This window comes from Chanodichthys erythropterus, chromosome 23 (genome assembly GCF_024489055.1).
Source record: "Chanodichthys erythropterus isolate Z2021 chromosome 23, ASM2448905v1, whole genome shotgun sequence".
In the NCBI taxonomy this organism is placed as follows: domain Eukaryota; kingdom Metazoa; phylum Chordata; class Actinopteri; order Cypriniformes; family Xenocyprididae; genus Chanodichthys; species Chanodichthys erythropterus.
The window spans coordinates 29,302,716-29,313,817 of record NC_090243.1 but is presented as its reverse complement, the minus strand read 5'-3'; the positions used below and the strand labels follow the sequence as shown (position 1 = coordinate 29,313,817).

Sequence of the window (11,102 nt, the reverse complement as noted above, 5' to 3'; positions counted from 1 at the left end):
CATTACTAAAAGTTAACAAAAAGATCTTATTAATATATTATATTTATGAAAGTAACATGCTTTAATATAAAACTTCAATAAGAAAATGTGTCAACAAACTTCACTCTTCATTACTTAGTTTTATCCCAAGTTATTTCCCTCTTGATTTGGGCAAGGAATGAAAACCAAAACTAAAGTCCAATCACATGCCTTGTCCTCCACACTGCAAGAAATAATTTCAATTTCTGAATGATGAATATACTGAATGTGTTGCTAAAGTCTGGCCCAATATATATGCCGATACACATTCCAGTCTCTAATGCAACTCTAAAGGTGCGGTCATAAAATGTAATGGCCAAAAAGGACAATTGTTTATTGTCAATAACAGTAAATAGAGTACAAATTACACAAAAGCCACTTACAAACCAATCAGCCTTCACGAATCTGCTTGAACAGTTTGAACATGAGCGAAATCTGTATGGAGAACTTTTTCACCATTACGTGAATTTCCAGATCTTGTGGCTTCCTTTTGAAATGAGCAAATATGACCGCACCTTTAGTTATTGAGCAAATCTTAGTTAATGAACTTATGTTGTGATGAATGATTAGCCTGTCATCTTGGAATTACACTGAAACCTAGCAGCAATGATGCAGCATCACACTAAAGCATTCATTTTTAGATACTGATGCCATTGTAGAAATGTGCTATTTACTGTCACCCATGATTAACTCTTTCCACAAGTAAAAGTGTCCAAAAACAGAGGATTTACAGAGATAAAATGTGTAATGTTCAGCCAGTCACGTGATCGCAAAGATGTCAGCCCCCACAACATGACCTGCTTCAGAGTACTCTAACATAAAACATCATTTTATTTTATTTTTTCAAAAGAACATTCATTATTATTAAAATCTAATTAAAGTGCCCCAATTACACTATTTTAAAGGATCCTAATTTTGATTTGCAGGTCTCCTACCATATGTTTACACGCAAGGCAATTTTCTCATAATATACATTGTAGCATATTTTCTCACAGTGTCTGAAATGGCTCTATACCCCTTCCTTTCTGAGAGCCTAGTCTGCTCTGATTGGTCAGATGACCCAGTCTGTGGTGACTAGTGCACCGCTTATAGCACGTGTTGAAAAAAGAAAAGAAAAATGCACATTGCTATATCAAAATTTTAACTCTTTTAGATCTTCCTCAGCACCCAGTAGAAACAATGGTGTTGGTTTTACCGTATTCATTCAAGCCCGAGTCCTCATCCTTTGGAAATGCATATAAAGCCGATTTGTTTTTGCAGAAAACAGCATCTTGTCGACAACACAAACTAAACTCTTCCAGGCCTCAGCTACAAGTGCAGTGTTTGAGGGAGGGTCAAAGAAGATATTGTTCATGGGCATCCAATGATGGGCATTATGCAAAATTGTTACAAGTCTTGTAGGTTTGTACAGTAAGTAATATTTCAGAAGTTCACAATTGATTCTTTCTTTTGGAAGACAATAACTCCATTTATTGTGAACTTTGCAGACCTTTTACATTTACAAACAGCTACATTACACACTGTATGGAAGGTAATGGGCACTTATACAAACATGTATAACAATTACATATTAATCATTAACAGAGAGAAACGCTTATCAATCATTGACCAATATGTAATCTAAGGAGAAATGATAAACTAGCACTGGTTGGCCTGTCTGTCTCGTACACAATCTCAGCTTTGCACTTGCTGGTTTTCAGCGTCAGATGGAATGCAAAGACAGGTTTAGACCTGAACTTCCGCGTGAGGCAGGAAGTAAGTAAACTGTCAGTGACAAACATACAAGCGCTACAGCTCAGCAGCCTGCTGCATGTGGGTTGGGTGGTGTCCACCGTTAAACAGGAAAGAGAGAGGCATTTTACCGTAAACTTATTTATGACCCAACCACCTTGTTATAAAAGCTGAAATATAAACCAAGGTAAGTTATTTTTTTCCTCAAACAAACAATGTGGTTGACAACTACGACTAGGTTCAGTGTATTTTTGATTTTGTTCAAATTTACCTGTTACATTTGACAATAATCAAGTAACAGGATGGTTTTGTGGGAATAGTGTGGTGTCTCTGGTGTCTTGTCTAATTCAACTGTTATAATGTTTTCATGAAGTAGTCATTCTAATGACTTTGCTGACTGAATTTTATGAGAAGAAGAAGTTAACATGCTACACCAGGATGTTGTAACTGTATTTGTCAGTAGTGATGGTGTGATTCAGTATATTTGATTATTGATTAGAGTTCAGAAATGATGACATGGGCAGATTTGCTTCTGACTGATTTGTTGTCTATATAGTTAGGGAAGCCTCTGTCATGGCTGATGTGTAATGCATTGTGGAGAATATTTCAGACTGATAAATGTATTAATAGCAAATCAATTCATTATATTGTTGTGACTGGCCAGATATAATAGTATATTTACACTCTCATTAGTACAGCACAAAAAACACCACACTCCTAGTCTGATATTATCAGTTACTAAAAGACTACAACATGAGCCCAATAGTTTTACCAGGTGAACAACAAGCTGACAGATCAAAAAATCAAAATGGATTCTACATACTTTCATGTTCCCAGTTTTATAGTTTCATTGCCTTCATAATCTTTAATCAAACATTTTTGGAAAATGTTAACCAATAGTCATCCACAATCATCTTAAATATCCAATTTACAGAATCCAAACAATTCCTGATGGATAATATCAAGTCTCGCAGACATGTTTTCATTGAATACACGGTTTTACTTGGAAATGTGTCCGTGTATGGAAGTAAAGTGAGTTGGAAATGCCATTTCTTGTTGACTTGAAGAATGGATGCAAATGGATCAAGATTAGACCTAGCTTTAACTCTTGTCCTCAGTTGTCCGGTGTTTTTGTTAATAATTACTGTATGTCTGTATCATTTATAATAACACATGCTGTCAGTACTATAGCAGTACTATAACTACTATAGCAAATAACAGTAATTTGTACAAAGATCACTGAAGTAAGTTGGTCTCTGGGCTGTTCTATCTCATCTACAGAAAGTCATCCAGACAATTTTTTCTTGAAAGTGAATCCCTGCATTTGCAAAAGTTTCAGGCTGTACTTTTTTATGATAAAGAGTTTTAGTGTTTCAAGTACAACAGCTCACAGTTTAAAGTGTACCAGTGACAGGAATCATACAACAGACCAGCTGAACTAAAACACTGTACCCAAGTGTTTGATGAAGTAGACTGCTTTTCTATCAGGTTACCCAAAGTCAACAGTCCATCTGGTTCTTGTTTTCCTCTGACTAAAATAACTATTAAAGAATGATAGCATCTCAGTGATATAAAAAACATTACTGTGACAACAATATAGCTGCTAGGCTAACTGTGGAAATGAACTGTTAAGTTACTTTTTATTGAATCATGGAATGCTGCAAAATACATTGTTAAAACTATAGCATTCAGTCCTGTGGTAAATGCTGACAAGATTGTTCACAACTTCACAAGTGACATTTAAATGTCAAAAGTCCTATATATGGCAAATATTTAGTCTGTTTGTACAGTAACCAACTTTTTTTGCCCTTACGAAAATTAATAGTTTTATCATAGTAAAAAAAAATTTTTTTTTTTTTTTTGATGTAGTGACTACCATAACCACAACAGTGGAAGTTTGTAGTTATTTTGTGGTTGCCAGGGAATAACTATAAGAACTATGTTTTTTTGGTTTTATTCGTAGTAAAACCATGGTTAATTTTCGTAAGGGTGATTGCTATTGTATAAGAGTTTTGAGGGGGATTTGAACAACCTCCAAAGCACACACTTTTCAAGTTACAGATATGAATAACACCTCAACAAGAAAGATGTGCTATTACTTTTCTAAGTGAACAGGATTTCCCATTTATCTTGATACTATTTAAAAAAAAATCCCATACATTATATTTAGAGACCGGAATATTATAGAGACATGGGAGTGGACTCATGCAACCATCTAACAACCATGTAGCAATGACTCAAAACACCCTAACACCCAGGAAACCACCTCTTGTGAAAACATAATTGCACTTAATTGTATTGAATGTGTACTTGCAGATAATATAATATTAATGAAATGAAAGGCCACTCAAATGTATTTAAAGAGAGTACACTTTCATGACTGTTTATTGACTTTTAAAGGTGCACTTTGTAATAATATCAAATTGAAAGTTTTACTTTAGAAATCATACATTTTTAATGATTTAAGTTTATCATCGCAACTTCATCATTACAAATGTAATATACAATTACAAACATATTTAAATGCATGACATACAAGTGTAATATGTATGTTCTGCTTTGATTCTGTTTTCCCTGTCCCTGTCATTTGACCCAATTTCCCAGTGTGTCTGATTATGTATTCCATTCACCTGCTGTTCTATCAATTAACTTTTTCTATGTTGATGTTGAGGTGTGTTATCTGTTTCTTTGAGTTTTTCCTGCCTCTTCAGAAAGTTATTGAATTAAAGTCTGTTTCCTTATTCCTTCATCTCTGTGAGCTACTTGCATATAACCACCTGTGACAACAAGTTTCAATAGAAGTGTTGTTAAAGTGTATTTTAGTTTGTCACGAATGTTTATACGTTCGACAGTTTCAGAAGACAGAATGCTACAGTTATCCTACAAAGTAAGACTGGCTTGATTGCAGTATGATTAAATAACTTCCTCGATATTTAATTTAAAACACATGCACTCGTGAAACAAATGGAAACACTGAGCTAATTTCTTTTCCAGACCTGAAATCCTACAGAGATGCCCTTGATATGGAATATTATAGTTACCATGACACTTAACAAAAGAAAATCATCCTTGAAGTAGAAAAGAGGAGGATATTGCGCCGCATATAGAATGCCTGACATCATCAGCTCAAACATGTCAGTTAAATAAAGATTTACTCTGACACAAGGTGTCAACGTGACTACTTTTTGCCATTTGCTTTCTTTCATTTCTTCCTGTACTGAAACATCAAATCTATGCAGCATAAATGTAACAAAACACATATGCTTATATTTTAATATTGATGCATGTAGTATTTTTTTGGGGGGAAAAAAGAAACAATAGACATTTGAGAAGCACCATGCTGTGATGGCTGCAAAGATATAGTGAGTGTCATCTGTTTCCTGTTGGAAACTTCGATGCTTTCAACATCGTGTGAGGGGGAAGTTGCTGTAACCACTTCCCCATAGAGCAGCACAAAAAACAGCTCTCTGATTGGCTGCACGGCAGTGCTTCATTTAAACAAGAAGACGCAGCATTGTTGTACTCACAGGTGCTGGTGGTACAGACTCTGCCAGTTTGGTTTGACATAGTATCAGTTACTTGTTTTTGAGGAGTATTGCAACACTGCTCGTCTTTGAATGAATATTCACTTGTGTTGAATTGTTGTGTTCATTTAAATCCAAATGCAAACTCATAGTATATATTTTTATTTTTAATATTGAATAAAAAGTATGTTTTATTTCAGAATTAAATCAATCTTAGATTGAATAAAAGAAAAATTAAAACTATATGAGTGAAGTTTGTGAACAAACTTTGATGTTGGCTTGAGAAAGCCTGAAAGTTTGAAGTTGTAAAAGCTTGAAGTGTGAAATAGTTTAGAAAGAGAGTGTTTAAAAATGTTGAAGTTTTAAGGTTTTAAATTTGAATCCATTTTTAAAGCTTGAAGTTTAAATTATTTAAATTTGATGTAGTTTTAAAGGGATAGTTCACCCAAAATTGTAAATTCTGTCATCATTTACTCCCCCTCAAGTAGTTCCAAACCTTTATGAATTTCTTTGTTCTGCTGTACACAAGGGAAGATATTTGGAAGAATGTTTGTAACCAAGCAGATCTCATCCCCCATTGACTATCATAGTATTTATTTTTCCTATGGGAGTAGGAATGGGGGGCGAGATACTGACATTCTTCCAAATATTTTCCTTTGTGTTCAGGAGAACAGAGAAATTCATACAGGTTTGGAACAACTTGAGGGTGAGTAAATTATGACTGAATTTTCATTTTTGGGTGAGACACCCCAGGTGAATAGGGCAAAAAAAAAAAAAAAAAACTAATAGATATCACCATACTACCCAAGCTGATTGATTACATTTAAAATTGCAAACAATTTTTGTAATACAAGTTTTCTAAAATGTTATGTTTAAATATGCAAATGAGGCGTTATCTAATTAAATATGCAATAATTCTCATACATTTCTAGAACAAAAATCGGAATATTGGATGACGTCAGGATCAAAATTCTCGTTTAATTTTTTTGTACATATTAAATTCAAAGGGTTTTACAGTGTGAATTTTGTATATTTCTTTTTATCACACAAAATACAACAGTCAGAAAAAAAATTATTATTAATCATTTTTTTAGGAATAAAATGTTGTATAAAATCAGGCAAATTATATATCAACAAATCCCTCTGTAAAAAACTTCAGAATATAGTAGGAATAAAACTGTAAAGTTTGGTGTATATAAGTTCTGCTGAAGTGGAGATTTCTGACTCAGAGCAGGACAAAAAAATCATTTTGAGAAAACGGCCTTTAAAAATATTTACTGTAACTTTGCCTGTAGTGTCCCCCCTTAAGTTTGAATCAGTTTTAAAAGTTTGAAAGTTTTAAGTCCCTCCAACAAATTGTTTCCTATGGGTATTCTGTGTGGTTACTAGGATATTGCTATGTGGTTGCTAAGGTACTCAGAGTGGTTGCTAGGGTGTTAATAAGACTTAACATAACTAGACTTTTACATTATCTGAAATAAATGTGAATGGTGCTCGTGGTCGCCAGGGTGTTGCTAAGTTGTTGGTAAGGTGTTTTAAGTGGGTTTGGCATGATATTCTGCTTTTAATATGGCATCAATCCCTCTTTCAGTGTAATTCTATAGGATTTTGTCCATTTTATTATCCACCAGAAGACAAACTTACATCTCACTTAGAAAAGTATGCTTCTTATAAATACATCATATCACATAAATTGAGGAATCTTTCATTTCTGTAGCACAAACCGTCCTATACAGACCGTACTAGACGTCTGTGTTTAAAAATGATAACATGTGCATTAATTCAAAGCTGTTGGACAAACGATTTGCTGAATGTGTGAGAATAAGAAGGAAGTAAGCCAGAGTTGGGTATTTTGGACCAAGAGTACCGGATTCTGTTTGTCTTATTTTAGCTGAACTGCAGGCAGCTGGAATAAGCACTTTGGGTATGAGAAAAGTGCATTATAAATAAAATGCATTATCATCATCAATAATCAGCAGAAAAGTTAACAGATCTTTCTTTAATCCTACTGGCTCATGTACAGTAACTGTGAGAAAAGGAACGTTTATTGCAGAACAAGAACTGATTTATGCAGTTACTGTAGCAACATTACAATAGAATGAGACAGAAAATGATCTATTTGCATGTAAGTCATACTTTCTGTAATATTGTACACTCAGGCTGTAACTAAGCATTCATGGGCAGGATTCTGCATGTCTTGACAAAGAATGAATGTGTAAAAGAGTTATGCAAGCCATGCTTTTATCTCTAGCCTCTGGATGGAAATTGTGCAATGTTTAGCTTTGGGTTATGTTTTTTTTTTAACATGTGCACAGGTACTCTGCTCTATATTACCAATCACAAACTTGTACACTGCTGTTACCAGTAAGTTGACCAATTCTGCACAGTAGTTACAAAACTAGTTCAAGGCCAGATTACCCAGATGACAACATCTCCAACTAACAAAAAAAAAAAGGTCCCACTTTATATTAAGTGGCCTTAACTACTATGTACTTACATTTAAATTAATCATTTGATACAATGCACTTATTGTGTACATACATGTTTTTACATTGTAATTATATTTTAAAACACCTGCATGTAATTACATCTGTAATTAATTTCTGCAATTACATTTATAATTACACTGTTGCCCATCCTTTACATCTTCCCCCTACCCTTAAACCTACCCATACCACCAGAGCTTTCCCTAACCTTACCCGTACCCACCTCAATAGCAGCAAAAGTGTTTTGCAATTCAATATGAACCCAATAAGTACATTGTACTTATTTTTTTGATGCAAGTACATAGTAGTTAAGGCCACTTAATATAAAGTGGGACCAAAAAAAAAAAAAAAAAAAAAAAAAAAAAATATATATATATATATATATATATATATATATATATATATATATATATATATATATATATATATATATATATATTGTAAGATAGTTTTGCTGCCATTCCCTTTAAGCTATTTCTGAATGTTCTCTGAGCATTCAACACATCCAGTTTTTTAAATGTTTTAAAAACGTTATTTTCTGGTTATTATGTGAATGTTAAGGGATTATTCAGTTTTGCAAATATTATGGGATTATTAATTGTGAATGTACTTTTGAATGTCCTCATTCTGAGGCCCCATTTACACTAGTGTTTTTTTAGTTTTAAAATGGCGTTTTAAAGTGAAAACGATCCTTGTCTACACTGGCAGAGTATTTCAGAAACGATTTCTGTCTACACTACACAGTCAAAAACGCATGTCACATGACCATTCATGCACTCTTGGCATGCACGTACAAGTGTAGTCAGTTGCCTCTTGCGCATGTGGGCAGCTGCAGTATTAAATAAATGCTGAGTTTAACTGCACAATGGCTGCTAAAAATGACAGCAAAGCCAGCAAATATTGCAGTTCAGTCTTGTTATTGTTTTCATGGTCATCAAGGATACGCAGAATGTGGGCAGCCATGCCATCGTATTCAAGTCTCCGCTTTGGTCCGTTTATACTGAAACGCAACCCCGGCGTTTCCAAACTAAAACAAGGCCTGCAGCGTTTTCGAAAGTCCCAGTTTTTGAGGTTCGAAAACACCAGCATAGTGTAAACGACAGGCATAACTGTAGCAAAACGTATGCGTTTTAAAACAAAAACGCACTAGTGTAAACGGGCCTGAAACAAGTAGTAACATTTAAAAATGTTTGATGAACGTCTAACTAAAACGTTTCAGGGAAAAAAAAATGTTCCATGAACGATGTATAGATGTATAAAGAAGATAATGAGAACATTAATAACGACCAGATAACTTCTGAACAAATGTTCTTTTAAGGAAGAATGTTTGTTTATAACTTTTAGAGAACCTCCAGAATGTTGGGGGAGTTCTGAGAATGTTATCTGTTATTGGGACAAATTTTCTTAGTAGATCTTCAGTAGTATGTTAACATGAAAAATGAATTTAAATACTAAAATGTGTGTGTGTTTACAATAAAAAAAGTCTGGAGTGTTCATATAAAGTTTTTAAGGTCTGGCCATAAACTCCTTCAAAAAGGATTGCTGTGAACTTCACAACCTCAGTGTTTGATAGCCTTTACTATAGTAAATGAATGAAAATTAAATACACTCCAAATAAATAAAAAAAGTTTTAAGCAAATACTTAAGAGTCTATGATTGAATCATTATTGCAGTGATTATTATGTTCCTATCATGTTATATGTTTGGGAACAGTTCTTCTTACCCTAATTGACGGATAGCTTTTCATTTCTTAAACAACCATGTAGGATTTATGGCCATATTCTGGACCAAAAATTGATGTACCTCTTTATGGAAATCACATTTATTTCAAATCAAGAGGTGCATCAATTTTTGGTCAAGATCTTGTATTGACAATGCAAGAATCAAGCACTCTGTAAAGTCTCCTCCAGCACATCCCACAGACTTTCAATGAATTTAAGGTCTGGACTCAGAGGTGCCAATTCATGTGTGAAAATGATTCTTCATGCTCCCTCACAAACATTCTTTCACAGTTTGAGCCTAATGAATCTTGACATTGTCATCCTGGAATATGGCCTTGATGTGTCTTCTGACATGGTTGTTTAAGAAATTAAAAGCTACACACTCCATCAGTTTGGTTTAGAACAAATGCTGCCAAACATATAACTCAAAACATAATAATAACTACAATAATGATCAAATTTATTTATGACACTCTTATGTATTTCCCTATTTAAATCCAAACAGTGGCTTGCTACATCTGAAATCACACACTGTACTGTAGGTACTACATTTGGTTTAAAACATACTTCACAAATGTTAAAAAAGTATATTCTGTATAGCATGAATATGGGTAGTATGAATGAAATTCGGACGTACTACATCTGCCATGTTGTCACTGTCACCGGCATTCATGAATCCTCTCCTGTGCCCTCATGGGATAGTAAAGTGTCCAATGATCATGCACTTTAGACTCTTGGTCCTCCATAAATCATATTCGTAGTAGCATTTAGAGTCACAAGATTATTGACATAAAAAGAGAGAGAGCATGTAGTGACATGAAAGTAGTACCAGTATGTTGCCAAGGATGACGATGAAAAAATACAGTTTAGTAGTCTTTATATTCAAAATATTTTCTTACACTTCATTTTGTGGTAATGTTATTAAAGTGTAATTACACAATTAACTACCAAGTAATATTAATTAACTGCATATACATATGGGGTTATGGGTTTAGAGTTAGTTGCTTGTAATTATGCATATATATTTGTTGTATTTTCCATTCACCACTTCAAAAGTTTACTTCAACTATGAAGACTTCCACATGAGACACCAAACAGAATTCATTATTCCAGAAAGTATTACATATGGACATGGTAATAAATAATAATTGTGAAAAGTGATTTGTATTTACATTTGATTAATGTTAAATTCCCAATCCTATTGTACGATTTGTTAAATGTCAAATGTTAAATTCTGATCGCACAACTGTTCTTGTTGTAGATGGAAGACATTGATGCCATGTTCAGCGACATGCTGCAGGAGATGGATCTCCTAACGCAGGTATGTTTTCTGTGGAAACGTCTCATATCTTCCAGACAGACAACCTAATCAGTGCCATGTGTGCCTTTATGTGTTTCTTAAAGTAAAAAAAAAAAAAAAAAATGGAAATTTCTTCATAAATAATAACATTCTCATTTTATGTTTATGGTCACTTCAACAGAAGACAACAGTTATCTGTCATTCAAACAATGGCAATGGTCATTTTTATTCAGTTCCAGTAATGAGATGTGATGAATTTTGAACACAGAATATGGAATAAAAGCAGGAAGCACACATAACAATGACATATACAGGGGTTGGA

At 33.8% G+C, this 11,102-nt stretch overlaps 1 protein-coding gene across 1 annotated transcript in view; it reads left to right on the top strand.

The window, feature by feature from the left end:
* Positions 1-1,776: 1,776 nt before the first annotated feature.
* The window catches only part of apbb1ip (amyloid beta (A4) precursor protein-binding, family B, member 1 interacting protein), a 31,918-nt gene continuing 22,592 nt past the window's right edge, over positions 1,777-11,102 (top strand). The window contains exons 1-2 of the mRNA XM_067378652.1: positions 1,777-1,936; positions 10,742-10,801. Coding sequence (XP_067234753.1) covers positions 10,742-10,801 — 60 coding nt within the window. The 5' untranslated portion in view covers positions 1,777-1,936. The remainder of the gene's footprint in view (positions 1,937-10,741; positions 10,802-11,102) is intronic.